Source organism: Littorina saxatilis, linkage group LG17, assembly GCF_037325665.1.
Source record: "Littorina saxatilis isolate snail1 linkage group LG17, US_GU_Lsax_2.0, whole genome shotgun sequence".
Lineage (NCBI taxonomy): Eukaryota > Metazoa > Mollusca > Gastropoda > Littorinimorpha > Littorinidae > Littorina > Littorina saxatilis.
Window position 1 is genome coordinate 51013389 of NC_090261.1, and position 17109 is coordinate 51030497.

Here is a 17109-nt window from a genome sequence, read left to right on the forward strand (position 1 = left end):
ATTTAGTAATTTTCCCTTGATAATTACCATTTTCACGTGTTCCCTTACTATTTTTCCCGGAATAATTAGTAACTTTCACCTGTTAATTACTAATTTTTAGTTTTGGCTCACTTCCTGACGGATTGCTAGTGCCAAAACTAAACATTAGTAATTTTCCCGTGAAAATGAGTAACTAACATGTGAAAACAGTAACTGACAGCGTTAATTAGTAATTATCACGTGATAATGGGTAACCCCAGGTTTTGGCACTAGTAAGCCGTCATAGTTTGGGAGCAGAATAACACTCGGGATTAAAGGTGCTTTCAGCAGATTTGACAGGACCGTGACGAGTGCAAGTTGACACAAACAGACAAACAAAACAGAACGCCCTGTCCTTGGCTCGGGCTGTACTGACCAACACATCATACTGCCCTGCTACCTGAATTTGGACACACACAAACACAAACTTGGACACACACATAAAAACTACGACAAACAAAAATGACATAGGTAGAAAGTTACTGTGGTGAAAAAAATGGAGAAAGATTTGGGAAGAAAATAAAGAAAAGGTCACAATAGAACGATAACTTTTGTTCCAGTTCCAACGACGTGTTTCTCACAGCACTACGAAAAGACAAACTTCTTAGGAAGTAACTGTGGAGGAAACCCCAATAATGTAGAGAAAAGAACTTAACAGATTTAGGGAAAAAAACTATCAACAACAGGATGAAGCAAAAACATTTGTTTACAGGCGAGGTATTGACTACGTGCTTCTCGTGTCGCTACTAAAACTAAATGTGTTTGAAGTTATATGTAGAAAGGAGGGGGGGGGGGGGGGGCACTATACGCCTTTCTCGCGGCTTCTGTCGTTTAGCAGAATCAGCAGTTCAGAGTGTGGACCGTGGAAGGGGGGGGGGGGGGGGCGGAGATTGGGTGGCCGTACAGGTTAGTGTGCTGAAAGGAACTACAAAATAAGAACAGAAACAGTAAGCAATAACACTCTCTTTTTTTTATATAGAGCTTCAGACATTTGCCCAAAACGGACAGAGTGGAGAGCCCGAACGAAAAGAAAGAACCACACGAATAAGAGAAAGGAAGGACAATATCTCAAAAACTTTTACAGGCTGAACTTCTGACAGTGACCCAGAACGGAAGGGTTGGGTCGTTCATTAGCTTGGTCAAGCAGAAAGGTGAAAGAAAAGAACAAATAGAAGTGAACTGACACACCTGGCGACAAACTCACCTGTCCGTCTGCAGACTGCCTTGTTACCTTGACGGCTGCTCATCACAGGAGGTCCTGATGGGGGCGGTGTGGGAACTAGGGTTGGGGTGGCTGAGTGAAGATGTTTGAGGATGGGGAGGGATTGAGAACGAGTGAAGAGTAAATAGTGTAGATTAAGGTGTGTGGTTTGTGTGTTTGTCTTTTGCTTAACAAAATGTATAGATTTAAATTTTCCGGATGTTAGGACATCCGAAACATGCCTGTTTGACATACCCCGGCCATACGGACAGAGTAGTTTTAATTGTATGTGTTGCAATATTGCTTGAGGCAGACTTTCTGTCTATCCATCTGTCATTGTGTGTGTGTGTGTGTGTGTGTGTGTGTGTGTGTGTGTGTGTGTGCGACAGAGACAGAGAGTACTGTTCGTGCGTGCGTACGTGCGCGCATGCACGAGCGTGAGTATATCAATACATATAACTGACTCGGTGACATGTGCCTTGAAATCTACCGTGAGAGTTCTGTTTCTCTACCTCCTTCATCACACCTCACACATTCTCTCTCCCCTTCACAGTGTCATTGGGAGGATGACGTGTGCCGTCAGGACCACATTAGGGCGTAAAGCCAGTTAAGTAACCCGCACCACTGACTTCATAAACGAAGTCAGTCACCCAATCCACAACCCATCTACCTTGCATAACATTCTTGGCAGCGAGCTAGGATGTCAGGGAATACGATGGATGCACTTATCATCTCGTTAAACACGCCTGGTCAGTCAGAAGAATGTGGTGCAGTATTCGATGTTGACCATTGTCGATCATCTGTGTGTGTGTGAGTCTCGGTCTCTGTCTGTTTTTCTGTCTGTTTGTCGGTCGGTTGGTCTCTCTCTCTGTCTGTCTCTCTGTCTCAGTCTCTGTCTCAGTCTCTCTGTCTCTCTCTGTCTGTCTCTCTGTCTCTGTCTCAGTCTCTCTGTCTCAGTGTCTCAGTCTCTCTCTCTGTCTCTCTCTCTCTGTCTGTCTCTCTGTCTCTCTCTCTCTCTCTCTCTCTCTCTCTCTCTCTCTCTCTCTCTCTCTCTCTCTCCCTATCCCTATCCCTCTGTTACACTGGTACCTGTTAATGACGGACACTTTTGAAGCGAGGCGAAAAGTGTCTCGGTTGCAAGAAATGTGTACTGTACCTTCAGTGCAGGTGTTCTCTTGGGATGGGGATACAATGCTTTAAAGGCACATTCCTTCCCGTGTAAGCCACCACGGCAACCACCACATATTTACACCCCCGGTATAGGGGTGTGTATAGGATTCGGTCGATGTGTTTGTTTGTTTGTGTGTTTGTGTTCGCATATAGATCTCAAGAATGAACGGACCGATCGTCACCAAACTTGGTGAACAGGTTCTATACATTCCTGAGACGGTCCTTACAAAACTTGGGACCAGTCAAACACACGGTTAGGGAGTTATTGGTGGATTAAGATTCTACAAGGACTTATAGAGGGACATATTAATGGTCAAAGGGAAATAACCTTCTCAGTTGGTGGCAGTGAGAATGGTAAGGACGGGGGTGTTTTTCCTACCTCGGAGGAATTTCTTGTTTGTGTAGACTTTAACATGGAGTAAAAATACCCTTCCACTTTGGACACATACGAAAAATGCATTGCCTGGCTGCTTTCCGTGCAGAATTGGCATTTTTAAAAGAATATGTTTCCCATATTTACATAACTTTATAGAATATTAACCATGTAAAAGCCTGGACAGATCAATGGTGGTGTGCTTGGTCGTTTTACGTCAATACATGTGGAAACAGGTATCTTTAAATGAGGGATGCAACTTACAAGAGTTGTCCATTGTAGGTGTCCGCTGCGTGGAGGGGGTCTCACCTGAGAAAGGGCACCGTGACCATTGATGTGCTGACCATTTTAAGTCTGCTTCAGTTAATCTTCAAAGGTGCAAATGTATAGAATGTTGTTCAAGCTGTAATTTTAACAAAGAAGTCCTTGGAAAGAAAAATGAAATCATCATCTGATTTTATTATGAAATAACTGTTTTAAATTATGTATTGTCAACAGTTACGAAGGGAGATCATATTCCAACTCAAAGACTGTTATAAATGGATTTCGCCTGTCAAATTTGGACTTTCATTAAATAGTACGTGTTTTTGGAAAGTATTTGGGTTTAAAGAACTCTCCAGTGTAGCATGTAGACACAACAGAGAATTAAAACCAAGCTATGCGGGACCTGTCTCCTGGCGCCTGGGAGAATACGTAGCATTGAAAAGAACAAACGACTTTCATCCTCAAATGACTTTCATGTGCATGTGCAACAGGTTCAAAGGTATAGTTAGGCCTTACATGTGCTGCTGAAACGAGAACAGACTGATGATACACGGGACGGGTATGTGCAGCTAAGTGTGTTTACAGTGCCGCTGTTTCTATTCCAAAGCCTGTTTGAAGTCAGCGGTTTACTGACGGTATCTCTTTGCTTTCGCTGAAGTGTAATTGATTTGCGGAATGAGGCATTGTTCACCACTTCAGTATCTTGGTTTACCTCAGGATTGAATCTACCTCCGAAAATCAGGGCAGAAAAATAAGTAGAAAGCATCAGAAAAAAACCCACCCAGAAAGCATGTATGAATAAGTCCTGTAAGGATGTTTTTTCAGTGCAGGGACGTAATATTTGTTGACGATTAGTCAGACAGAGTTGTCATAAATATTCGATGCGATATGTTTTGACTTGTCAATCATATGTGTCAAAACAAGTCTCGTGATTTGGCTAAAACTCCATCGTGAGAGAGAGAGAGAGAGAGAGGGAGACAGGTGTGTGTGGAGAGATTAGTGAACATAAATGGTGTAAGGGGAACAGTTGCTACTAAAAGTTGGTTGCTTCCGTTTTAGATAGAGCATAATAAATGCTCTCTCTATCTCCCTCTCTCTCTCCCTCCCCCCCCCCCCCGCCCCCCCCCCCCCCCCCCCCCCCGCCCATTTCTCGGTGCAGTGATGAGCAAGCGACTTTAACGAAGGGAGTGCAGTTTGTCCCTAATTGCGTTTCTCACAACTTGGTGTTTGTGTGTTAATTCACCGTTCGTTTAGCCGCCTACTTCAAACAGCTTTGGACTCTCATGCAATGTCACAGCCAGACGTTTAGCAGACCCTCAAGTCAAAGCGGCAAGGAATGGGAGGGTGGGGAAATGGTTTTTTTGGGGTTTTTTTTTTTTTTTTGGGGGGGGAGGTTGGTAGTGGTGTGGATCATGTGGGGTTTTGGTGTGTGTGTGAGTGCGTGCGTGCATGTGTGTGTGTTTGTACATGTGGGTGTATGTGTTTGTACGCGTGTGTGCGGATTTGTGTTTTCTTTCTTCCTCTTTTTTTATGTTTTCTTTTTTTTTTTTTTTTGAGGGGAAGGGGAGGGGAGGGGGGTCAGTCGTTCGTGACTACCTACAAAAACAGAAAATGTTCAGTGAGCAAATAAAAGTACAGACACAAGCTGAAAAGGGATTTGATCTTGGCAGAGAAGTAGAGAGGGATTAGCTTTTTTTGCTGTCAGTCACTCTGCCCTTGCCATGTTAAACAGTATAGAAGCAACATAAAGCACACAAAATATATTTGGGGGAGGGGGCTGAGGGGTGGGGGAAGTCTTCTGACCCCTGGCAATGATGCAGGGTTTACATGTGGAAGTGACTGGATGGGTCTGTGTGTGAGTGAAGGAAAGCCCCCCCCCCCCCCCTCCCCCCTTTTAAGACCTTCTGTTTTTCGTATTTCCTGCTATGCCTTTTAATTAAAAAAATGCTAAATGTGAATACTATTTGTTTCTTTTCTCACTGACATTGAGTGCATGTGTATCAGATTTCAGATTTTTACATTACTTTACAGTTTTCTGTTAATTTACAAACCGCAGGACCAATTCTAGAAGTTTTTGCAAATGTTTTCAGATAATTTGGGGAAATAGTATGTAGGTATGTAAGCGTTGTCCGACAACTGTGGTTAATACCTAATTTTTTGGCACTGATTTTGACTGACAAAAACTAAAGCAAACCTTCAGTTTCATTGAGCTTTGCCTCATGACCCACATGAAGGCATTGCTCCTGAACCCCTCCGGGGGCCTTCTGCAATTCCCAGAACCCCTGTCGATCCTTACAGTAAAACAGGAGATTTCACATTCCCATGCTTCTTTATGTCTTCAGATCACAGATGACAGCGAGGCGGTGCTGGCGATTGACCCCACCGAGAACCTGGAGGCCTACACGGAGAAAATGTTTCGTCACCTCACCAGGCTGATCAAGGAACGGGACGGTCAGATGGATGTAAGTATTGTCTCAAGCTTTACCCTCTGCCTTTTATTCCGCCCTAAACCATCAAAGCCAAAGGAAAGGATTTTTTTCTGTGCAAAATATCATCAGGAATAAAGCATACAAGGGAGCTCACCCTGACAAAAGCTTAGCTACCTGCTTACACTGGTTAACTCTCCTGATATCAAATTCCTGTGTTGGTGAGCACCTGAAAGTGTTGGTGTTGGTGTGGGAGAGCTTTCCTACAGAAAATCATGGTGTAACATGTGATGGTGTTCAATATTCACAGAAAATCATGGTGTAACATAGGCACAACATGTGATGGTGTTCAATATTCAAAGAAAATCATGGTGTAACATAGGCACAACATGTGATGGTGTTCAATATTCAAAGAAAATCATGGTGTAACATAGGCACAACATGTGATGGTGTTCAATATTCAAAGAAAAGAACTAGCACTTTGGTTGTTTGTTTGCACACAACAAAACAAAACAAAAAACACAGAAATGTTGGGCCTGCCACATACATACAAAAATACACATCACACAGACAGAGGGAACAAAGTCAGCATCATGTATTGCAGACATATATGTGTATACAAAGCATTACCTGTATTTGCCGGTATTGACAACTTACTGTACAGTGTGCCCTTGATGTATAAATGAATACACCACACACACACATTGTTTGTTTATTTTTTTATTCTTTTATTTTATTATTTTTTTTTTACACTTGTTCCCTTGTCCCGTTGTGCTCTCACACCGCCCCGTCCCTGCACTCGCTGCTCCAACCACCTCTGAATTTCGTTCCGCTGCCAGACTTGTCGATTTTACAGACGCTCCAGGGGGCGGTTGGCTACCCTCGGAAGATGACACTGCACTTCTGCTGAGTCACTTCGACGGTGTTCAGTAGTGGGTCTGTCCTGAGCTAACGGACGCAGCCCACTACCTACTATGCCCCCTACGACATTGACTTTAAGTCGCGGAGCCAGACTGAGTGAGCGTCCCCTCCAGAGAGCAGACCGCCACCACGTCCCTCCGTCGACCCCCCAGAACGTCACACGTTGAAGACTGACAGCAGAACTACTATTCAGGGAAGGAAGGAACAGGAACACTGAGACCAAGGTCACCATGAGAGCTCCGGGCATGAAGGGCCACAAGAGCAAGGACAATTTATATTTTGGATGATTAATGAGATGAGGATGATTATAATGATGCTTTGGATTTCCAATTTGGTTTGAGACTACGTGACAGGGCAGCACTCTACGCTTACTGTCATAATATATCCTGGCGTCAACCAGGCCCGAGAACTGCCGCACCTGCGGTGTTGGTCAGGTATACAGAACCTGAGCACCCTCAAAGTCGCATTCGTTAAGTGAATGACACTCGGCTATGTGATCCCAGCCTTCCCATAGGAACCATAGCACTTCCACTCTGGGTAGGAGTCGACCGTAGCCCGAAAAACCCACATAACCCTGATGGGATTCGAACTAACCACTGCGCTACGGGGGCCGGTTTGTTGTTTATTGTTGTTGTTCTGTTGTTGTTTATGGGAAGGTTTGTTGCACATGAAGCAGTTTACACAGCACGTCATCTGACATCCTACAGGCAGGGTTAGGGGTAACATCACTTTATTCCCTGTTCCAGGCCCTCCAGGAGTTGACACTGGAGCGTGACTACTACGTGTCGCAGGCAGAGGGACAACCAGCGCCAGCACCTGTGACACCTGTGTCTCCAGAGAAACATCACATTGCTGTGGAACTAGCCGAGATCAAAACGAGGCTCAGACACACGCGCCAAGAACTGTGAGTCTGGGAACTTTTTGCGTTTTTTTTTTTAAATCTGTGTGTGTGTGTGTGTGTGTGTGTGTGTGTGTGTGTGTGTGTGTGTGTGTGTGTGTGTGTGTGTGTGTGTGTGTGTGTGTGTGTGTGTGTGTGTGTGTATGCTAGCTGCTCTTGTCGTCCTGAGTGTTGGCCTAGATTTTCTTTATCCTCTTCTTCTATCCCTTTCTTCATTTTCTTCATATTTGACCTGTCTCGTATTCACTGTGGTCCGTATTGAACATGGTTTGATGTTGTGTGTCAGAGAGGACAAATTGGAGCTGGTGACTGATCTCAAGGATGAGCTGGACGACACCAAGGCCGAACTAGCCAAGGTCAAGGCTGAGGTCAGAACAGTTTCAGCCATCGTCTCTAACATCTTCTCTAAACTATTTGTTTATGTGTGTGATTGTGTGAGTGTGTGTGTGCGTGCGTGTGTGTGTGTGTATGTGATCTTCTGTGTGTGTGTGTGTGTGTGTGTGTGTGTGTGTGTGTGTATACACCATGTGTGTGTGTGTGTGTGTGTGTATGTGTGTGTGTACACCATGTGCATGTATGTGTGCATGCATGTGATGTATGTGTACAAGCACATGTGTGCGTTTACACACGAGAAAGGTTTATTGGTGCAGCCCAAGCTACCCAATCATTCAGTGTAAATGGTGCAGCAGAGGTTTACCCTTAACACATTTACTCAGGACACGGCTATCAGACCCAGTGATTTACCTGACTGTAAATAACAACCTGCTTCTTCACGCTAAAGCTAATGTCATAGTGCCGTCAGCACCTGTTCATTAACATAATTGTGCGTCATGACAGTAGTCGCATGCACACGCACTGAATTCATGCTAAATTAGCCATCAAGCTTTCAACAGGGGACATAATATATGTGGTTCTGATTTACATTGTAATTGAGCTTAATTTGCATTTTAATTGTTTTGACTATGGTCATTTCCTCTCAGACTGACTTTGAATTAATGTTTCTTGATATGTTTACTGCTTGTGATCGTAATTTTATGAGAAGTAAAGAATAGCGATGAAGTGTCTGTCTATTCGTTTTACAAATGTTGAGAATAAAGTGTGTGTTATGTTTTTGTTATGTGTGTGTGTGTGCTGTGTGTCTATGTGTATGTGTATGCATGCATCCATGTGCATGTAACATCAGAGAACCAGCTTCTACCTATAATATAGCATGAAGGTACAACTTCTTATGGCTGGGGACCCCCTTTCAGGATGTATAGTTATCCTATTCATGAAATATTTCTTAAAAAATAACAGGCCCTTGAAATCTTCCTTTGAATCGTTCAGAGGCCCCAGATTTGCCCTGCAATGTGACTTTCAAAAGACACTCCACTTGTCTGTGTTAGAGTGTTATGCAGATTAAATTTCACATCTGAGTGAAATAGAATCTTTGAAATGCACTTCACCTGATTAGGGCTGAAAAATGACAAGTATGTCAGGAAGTGTCAGTGCTTTTCCTTGTAAATGCCCTTGCTCGTAATAGCTATACCCCCTTTTGGGTTACATGATCCTTTCTCAGCGTTCTAAAATGTCCCCTTGTAGTGTCAAGAGGAATGCTTGTGCATTTCAGTTTTGAAAAGCTTCGTTCAGGCAGGGGATTGACGCAAGAAAGGCGTGTGTACTTACTCCCTTAGGATAGCATTTTGTCAAAATAACAACAACTGCAGTTTCACGTAGGAGGATCTCTTTGTGCTGAAGTGTTGAATGCATGATTGACTCAGAAATGGTGTGTGGTTTTTATGTTGGCGGAATGTACATGTACAGTATCTAATTTGTAAGATCAACTTGAATAGAGGTTGATTGTAGGACGAGAAGCAAGATGCGAGGAGTGAGAACTTCAGCTGTACAAACCTTTCTAGTCATGTTGCACACCTGTGCAGTTTTGTTTTAATTTTGTGGAGAAAAGGTTGCCATCATTTTTATGTAGCCTTTTGGCAAAAGGAAGAGCATGGAATTTACATGTCAGGTAGGAGTGTCTAGTTCTTTTAGCATACTAACAAATCTCAGTTGAAAGTCTCTGCTGACTTTCAGTTGTTTCTTTCTCAACTTCTGATATTTTACACCAGGGTATAAAAGCATGAAGGTTGTTTGACATGAAGAAATAGAGTGATCGGCTGTAAATTAGACTTTCAGATGAAATCTGTTTATGCTAATTGTGGTAGAGACTGACTGTATTATTGTGTGATATCTTTCAGAATGCTGATCTGACACAAGAAGCGAGAACCACACGCTCTTTGAGAGATGAGTTGGATATCATCAAAGAAAAGGTGAGTAACCTGAGTGACATGTTCCTTGTTTTCTGCTGTTGTTGGTGTTGTTTTTATGTCTCTGTGTGTTTGTGTGTGTGTGTGAATGATGCTGACAATACTTCCCTTCACTTGTCTTTTTGTGTGTTTTAAAGGTAATAATAATAATAATAAATAACTTTTCTATAGCGCGAGTCCCATCAATTGGCTCCAGGCGCTTTACAAATTCATTATAGAATAAACTAGCACAAATCAACAAGCATACAAAACATACATTTAACTGAGACATAACACCAAGAACCCAAGCACTAAGCAAAAACTTTGCGTACAATGTTTAAAGGTACAAAGCTTCCCACATGCATGATCATGTTCACCACCACAGATGTGTCCAGGCTTTCACATGGAATGAGAGCACCCTTCCACTTGGACACATACCAACAATCAAGTGCCTGGCTGCCTTCTGTGCAGAGTCAGAATTTTTGTGCTGAATTAATGTTGCATGTTGACACTGGTGTCACTATTAGTCAGGAAGGAAATTCTACAGAAAATTCTGACTCTGTACAGAAAATAGCCAGGCCGTAAAATTGTGGTATATTGTGTTCAAGTAGCAGGATGTTCTTATCCCGTGTAAAAGCCTGAACTGATATGTGATGGCTGAGATAATTGAGTAAGATGAGAAGGACGGTACCTTTAAAAAAAAAAGAAAAGCTATTTGAAAGTCAAACGGTGCAGGATGAGGACAGAAAGATGTATACATGTACAGTGGAACCCCCCTTTTAAGACCTCCAAAAATATGAGAAAATCAGGACTTAAAAAGAGTCTTAACATGGGGGTAAACTTACAGAGGTTATGAACAAAAAATCTGAAGAAAAATAAAGCAAGGTCTATAATAATGGTGGAAGTGTTAGAGGGGGGGGTGGGGGGGTGGGTTAGAAGGAGGGCTCCGCTGTAGCAGACAACAAGATGTTGACATGCACCATTCCCTCGTTCAATATTTTGCTGTTTGCTGTGACAGGCCAGCAAGGTGGACATGTATGAGAAAGAAATTATCCGCTACAAGGAGCGACTCAACGAGCTGGAGTTCTACAAGGCCAGAACTGAGGTGAGATCTTTTACAGCCACATGAGAATAGAAATGAATCAGATGGATAGAGCTTGCTTAGTCTTGGCAGTGTCGTTGACATTTTCGATGCAAGTTGTGTTGTGTGCTTCTGTGCTAAGTGAAGTTCTAGGAGACAGGCCAGATTGTGTTTGATGTTTTTAATACTTCTTCATTTATGATTTTGCTTGAAAAAGTATATAAGTGTTACAGTGAAATGAGTTGAAAAAGTGCAATCTTATGCAAATACAACAAAAATTGGACCGACAACAAAAATTGGAGAGGAGGATACAAAATGAACTAAGAAATGGTGTTATTTTATTCCAGATGTTTGCTCTCTTTTAGTATCACCAAAAAATGCTAATAGGCACATAATGTGTGTGTCAGATCATATCTGAGTGAAATTTCGATACTGTATTGAATGGTTTCTCCCCCGAAAGCAGTGAATGGCTGCCTAAATGGCAGGGTAAAAATGGTCATACACGTAAATTTCAACTCTTGCAATAAACACGAGTGTACGTGGGAGGTTCAGCACATGAACGCAGAAGAAGAATGGTTTCAACCAAGAGCAAAGAGAGGTGACAACTGACTTTCTTGAAGGGGAAACACAAAGGTCACCCTGTAGAACAATCCTGTTATACATTTAGCAACACCTGTTTTTCAGTACTAGCAAGATCTAGATCAGCACGTTTCAGGACGTGTACGGGTAACGTCATCAAATCTAGTTTTTACGTCACGCGTTTGCCAAGATCTGCAGTCTTGGTGGGAGCAAAACAACGTATGCATTTGGAACATTAGAGAAAAAAGTGAGTCACGGGTGACGCAATATCTACACGTACACGTACAGGTCTTTGCTACACGTTCGATCATCTAGAACACTGTAATGTTACTCATGCCTCTTGCTTGTTGTTGATGACCAGGAGTTGCGTGAAGAGACTCAGATCTTGGAGGAAACTCGCACCATGTTGGAGGAACAGCTGGCCACCAGTAGACGTCGTGTGGAAACTGTGATGGAGCTGGAGAATGAGATGATGAAGTACCGCCAACAGATTGAAAAGCTCTCTGCTGTAAGATTTTTTGTTTCTTCTGTTTTCCCTGTCCTTCAGAATTTACTTTCTTTCTATTTTTTCTATTTTTTTCTTTCTGGTTGTCTTCTTAATAAAGCTTGCATTGACTTCTGTTGATTTTATTGTGAACAGAATAGCAGATTTTTCTGTTTTTACATTTTCTCTCTTGTTCTCCAATTTTTCTTTTTTTTCTCTCCCTTTTTTCCTCCATCTTTTCTACCTCTGGTTTCCTTCTCTCTGTGTTTTTCATGTTCTTCATTCTGAGCCTTCTGGTCAAAAAGGATAGAAAATGGTCATTCTTGAAGTACATATATATACATTTACTGTATATATGTATTTATTGTATGTATTTATTTTTTTATTTTTTGTTTGTTACATTTACTGTGTTTCTGTGTCAGTATGTGTGTGTGTGTGTGTGTGTGCCTGTGTGTGTGTGCCTGTGTGTGTGTGTGTGTGTGTGTGTGCCTGTGTGTGTGTGCCTGTGTGTGTGTGTGTCTGTCTCTGTGTTTGTATGCACTGTGTACGTGTGTGTCTTAGGAGTATATTTCCATTACTCTTCTGTTTACACAACAATCTCTATACACTGTCACATTTTGTGTTTACGTCTGTATAAAAGGTATATCATAAAGTCATCAGCTTTGTTTGACCGTTGAATTAAATCTTAACATTTTCTACCCCACCTATGTTGACCATATTTTTTTTAGCCGAGACCAGCAGAATTGTAGTAGCTGTGTAGTAACTGTGTGTCAACACGCTGGAATGCAGGCGATAGATCCACGTTACAGGAAGCAACTGAAGCTAACAGTCTGAGCGGATATATCCGTAGCTGGTCAGATAGAGCCATATGAGTGGGTACGGATATATCTGTACCTGGGAGCATAGCTGCCAATCCTCCCGGATTTTCCGGGAATCTCCCAAATTTTACAACTTCTCCCTGCTCATATTCAAGACTAAACGGTCCCCCTGGCTCCTGGAGTTTGACTTCAGAAGTCAAGATATGGCTGTGTGATAGACAGAGGAAAGGAATGCACCTCAGGCAGTGGAAGTGACGGATTTTCAACATGTCAGTGTTCACTAGGTCATGCATATTTTATCTCAACAAGGAATCAATTAGCCTCAATTCACCAGAGGCAGAGCAGAAGGCTTGAGTAAAAGTGTCTTAAACTGTACTAGCAAATATTCAACACCTAAAAGACAAAAAGATTGCATACCACAAAACCGGCCACCTGGTCACTGTAATCAGTCAATCTAAAGTGTATTTACATAGCTGTAGTCTGATTCGAAAACCCATCAACTGTTATCAATACAGTACTTGTAAGATTGATAGGTTTGAGGATTTTTTAATTTCTCGCCTAAAAACTGGTTGTATTATGCCTTACATTTCTCATAAATGCGAACACCTTATGATATACCTGAAATTTGTGACATGCATTTTTCCTGTCTGCATTTACATTATGTTCATGTACTTTATTTTGAATGCATTCATTCTAATTACTTTTTAAGGTCGTAAAGACTCAAAACAAAGAGAGCAATCAGGATCATCTGACAAAAACATTGTATGGTACAAAAGCATTAAACTGTTAAAGATTCCAATTAGCTTATTTGTTGGCTCAGTTTATGACCGCAATGTTTGATTCAATTAAGATCCCTCACCTATCTGCTTAAGCTAGTTTATTTAAACCCTTGTCATTCCAAGTAGCCTAATTTTTCACGATATTTATTACCTAATCCTTTGCATAAATTATCATAAGATGCTAAAATTCTCTGGTTTGAGGTTTCAGAACAATACAATATAAGCTTTACTCTGAGGTGCACCTGTCTTGCTAAAGCTAAGCTAATTTTAGTCAAAACTCTCAAAAGACTGACACGGGGTATAACAAAGCAGTGTTTGAAGATTCATCTTTCCCCTGAGGCGGGGATATAGCTCAGTTGGTAGCGCGCTGGATTTGACGGTATTCAGTTGGCCGCTGTCAGCGTGAGTTCGATCCCAGGTTCGGCGGAAATTTATTTCAGAGTCAAATTTGTGTGCAGACTCTCTTCGGTGTCCGAACTCCCCCCCGTGTACACTACATTGGGTGTGCACGTTAAAGATCCCACGATTGACAAAAGGGTCTTTCCTGGCAAAAATTGCTTAGGCACAGTTAATAATTGTCTACCTATACCCGTGTGACTTGGAATAATAGGCCGTGAAAGGTAAATATGTGCCGAAATGGCTGCAATTACTGGCCGTATAAAATTTCATCTCACACGGCATCACTGCAGAGCGCCTAGAACTGTACCCACGGAATATGCGCGATATAAGCCTCATTGATTGATTGATTGATTGAGGCAATTTAAACTGTATCGGTTACATTCATGACCTTAAAACAGGTTACGTTCACTTCATACCCACATACTTTAGGAGAAGCATGCACAAAGAATGCTGGGATTGGGGGTTGTCCCACAGTTACAGAAGTAAACCAGTGTGTTTGTTTTAGTAATGACTGTAAAGGTTAAACAAAAATGTGATTCTTTCTCACTTCCTCACACACAGGGTTTGATTCTTACCCACAAGAATAGAAAAGCACCGGATTGTGTATGCTTTGTTTGACAGGGCAAAATTAAAACTACATTGTTGTACGCCAACTGACGGGCGCAGTGGCGTGGTGGTAAGACGTCGGCCTCCTAATCGGGAGGTCGTGAGTTCGAATCCCGGTCGCTGCCGCCTGGTGGGTTAAGAGTGGAGATTTTTCCGATCTCCCAGGTCAACTTATGTGCAGACCTGCTAGTGTCTTAACCCCCTTCGTGTGTACACGCAAGCACAAGACCAAGTGCGCACGGAAAAGATCATGTAATCCATGTCGGAGTTCGGTGGTTTATGGAAACACGAAAATACCCAGCATGCCTACTCAACGAAAGCGGAGTGAACTGACTATGCTCTTGATCAGAGTATAGTGTGGGGAACCCAAATGAATAAACGAGCTCACACGTAACCAGAAAATTCTGGAACGCTGAAGAAGAAGAAGAAGTACGCCAACAGCCCTGACGACCAAACTGCGGGGGATGTTTGACGACCTGAAGAACACAGTCCAGTACATGGCATCATCAGAATGTTAAGCTTGACACGACCAGTCTTCTTCTTTGTCGTTTGCTCAGACGTCAACTGTTAATTAGTCCCTGAATGCTGGGGACTGCTGGGGGCACACAATTAGCCATAAGGCAGATGAAGAAGAAGGTTGTCATCAGGGTGTATCTGAGGTACTGATCTGTACATTGTGGTTATTTCTTTCTTTTTTTCACTCAGGAACGTGACTGGGATCGGGAGCGTATCGAGCTGCTGACAGAGGAGAACGCGCGGCTGGAGTTTGAGAAGAAAACCAGCATGAACGAGAGCGCCAGTCTGGAACAAGAGCTGGAAGATGCTCGCACCAAAGTGGGAAGTGAGTGTTGGGTGGCTGTTTGCATTGTGGTGGATATTGAAGTGAGTGCCTTGCTGTGTGGGAGTTGACTGGAGGCCTCACTGCCCACACTCTAGTGATTTCTTTGTTTTTGTTTTGGGTTACTTTGTTATGGGTGGGTTTTTTTTAAAGGGGGGGGGGGGGGGGGTGTTTGTCTTACATTGTATTTGTTTGTTTGGTTTTTGCTCAGTGGGGCTGCTTTACAAGGAATGTCAAGATGTACTAGAGGGCAAGTCTGTCAGTGAAGTTTGAACATTGGTTGTTTATACAATAACCCCTTCAACGCAAGTTTTTACCGAAGCTTTTGGCACCCTTATTGGAATTTTGCACATAAATCGTTGACATGTCTTTGTAATTTGTATCTGAAGTTGTTTGCAGCAACACCCTATTTTGATCATAAGTAATTTTCTATTGGATCCACAGAAAGGTTAAACATTGACCAATTTACCAACAAGACTTTACTCTTTGGATTGAATATTAAATCAGCATTGACATATGTGACCCTCCACCACGGAATGAGTCACATGTCACCTTTGCATGATTTTCATATTTTTACATTTTCATAAAGAGTTTTTTGTGCTCTATCCAGTGGTGAAAACCGTTTTAGAAAAGAGTGAAAACTGTTTGAATTATAAGCCTGTGACTAAGGTGACCCTCACACTGTTACCAGACACTCCCCGGACTTATATCAAGCCTAGCGCAGAACCGCGCGAGGTGACACGCGACTCATTTCGTGGTGGAGGGTCACATATGTACGACTGGGTAAGTTTCCAATTTCTGTAGAATGTCACTTTCAATTCCACATTATCTCTCTACCACAGACATGAGGGGGTCACTGTCGGACCAACTGACGGAGACTTCTAACGCCAAGATCATGCGCCTGGAGCTGGAGAACCAGCGTCTGTCGTCCAAGCTGCGTGAGATGCAGGAGGGCGCCGTTATCCACTCCGCCGAGGTCAACCTGCAGCTGGAGAAAGAGAACCAGCGACTCCTCAAGCGCATCGAAAAACTCCAGGAGTCTGTTCAGGTACTTTATTGTTCTTTTTTCTCATCATTGTTAATGCTTCAGTGGCACCTGTGATGTGATTCTATTGTCCCTTTATCTATAATTAGCATGACCAAAATGTACTTGTCATGACAGGCCACACCCCGCGGGTTAGGGGGAAGAATTTACCCGATGCTCCCCAGCATGTCGTAAGAGGCGACTAACGGATTCTGTTTCTCTTTTTACCTTTGTTAAGTGTTTCTTGTATAGAATATAGTCAATGTTTGTAAAGATTTTAGTCAAGCAGTATGTAAAAAGTGTTAAGTCCTTTGCACTGGAAACTTGCATTCTCCCAGTAAGGTAATACACTGTACTACGTTGCAAGCCCCTGGAGCAAATTTTTGATTAGTGCTTTTGTGAACAAGAAACGATTGACAAGTGGCTCTATCCCATCTCCCCCCTTTCCCCGTCGCGATATAACCTTCGTGGTTGAAAACGATGTTAAACACCAAATAAAGAAAGAAAGAAAGAATGACAGGCCATTTGCAGTGTAAAGACACTTTTGGTTAATCCAAAGGGTGTCCCTTCACCACAGTACCACTGTATGTGTATTTTGTATGCACTGTAATTGCAGTTTCCAGGAGTGTACAAACAGTGCTTGGCAGTTTTGCATAAGTTCTTGCTTGCCCTTACTCCTGATGGGAGTTCATTTTGTTGTTGAATAAATAAAATGTACTCCCATGTCGTGTTGTAAGCCACAAATAACAGCATTTTGTGTCTTGTAAATCTGAATGTTGTGGGAAAAAAAGAACAAAAATAATTTCAGTCTATAGCCATGAGAGATTGCATCAGAAGAAAGCTCAGGAAGGACTTGCCACAACTAGCTGTAGAGGTTCTCATGACCATCCACAGTAACACAGAACTGGAAATCTGTGTTTTACACATAGATTCTCTTATCATATGTCT

The 17109-nt window shown here is 42.5% G+C and overlaps 1 protein-coding gene across 3 annotated transcripts in view; it reads left to right on the top strand.

Moving 5' to 3' along the window:
- Positions 1-17109, top strand: part of LOC138953806 (girdin-like) — a 124588-nt gene that overhangs the window by 74059 nt on the left and 33420 nt on the right. For all 3 annotated transcript variants that reach the window (XM_070325737.1, XM_070325738.1, XM_070325740.1), the window contains exons 6-13: positions 5369-5488; positions 7120-7277; positions 7558-7639; positions 9506-9577; positions 10572-10658; positions 11575-11721; positions 15005-15140; positions 15980-16185. In XM_070325737.1, coding sequence (XP_070181838.1) covers positions 5369-5488; positions 7120-7277; positions 7558-7639; positions 9506-9577; positions 10572-10658; positions 11575-11721; positions 15005-15140; positions 15980-16185 — 1008 coding nt within the window. The remainder of the gene's footprint in view (positions 1-5368; positions 5489-7119; positions 7278-7557; positions 7640-9505; positions 9578-10571; positions 10659-11574; positions 11722-15004; positions 15141-15979; positions 16186-17109) is intronic.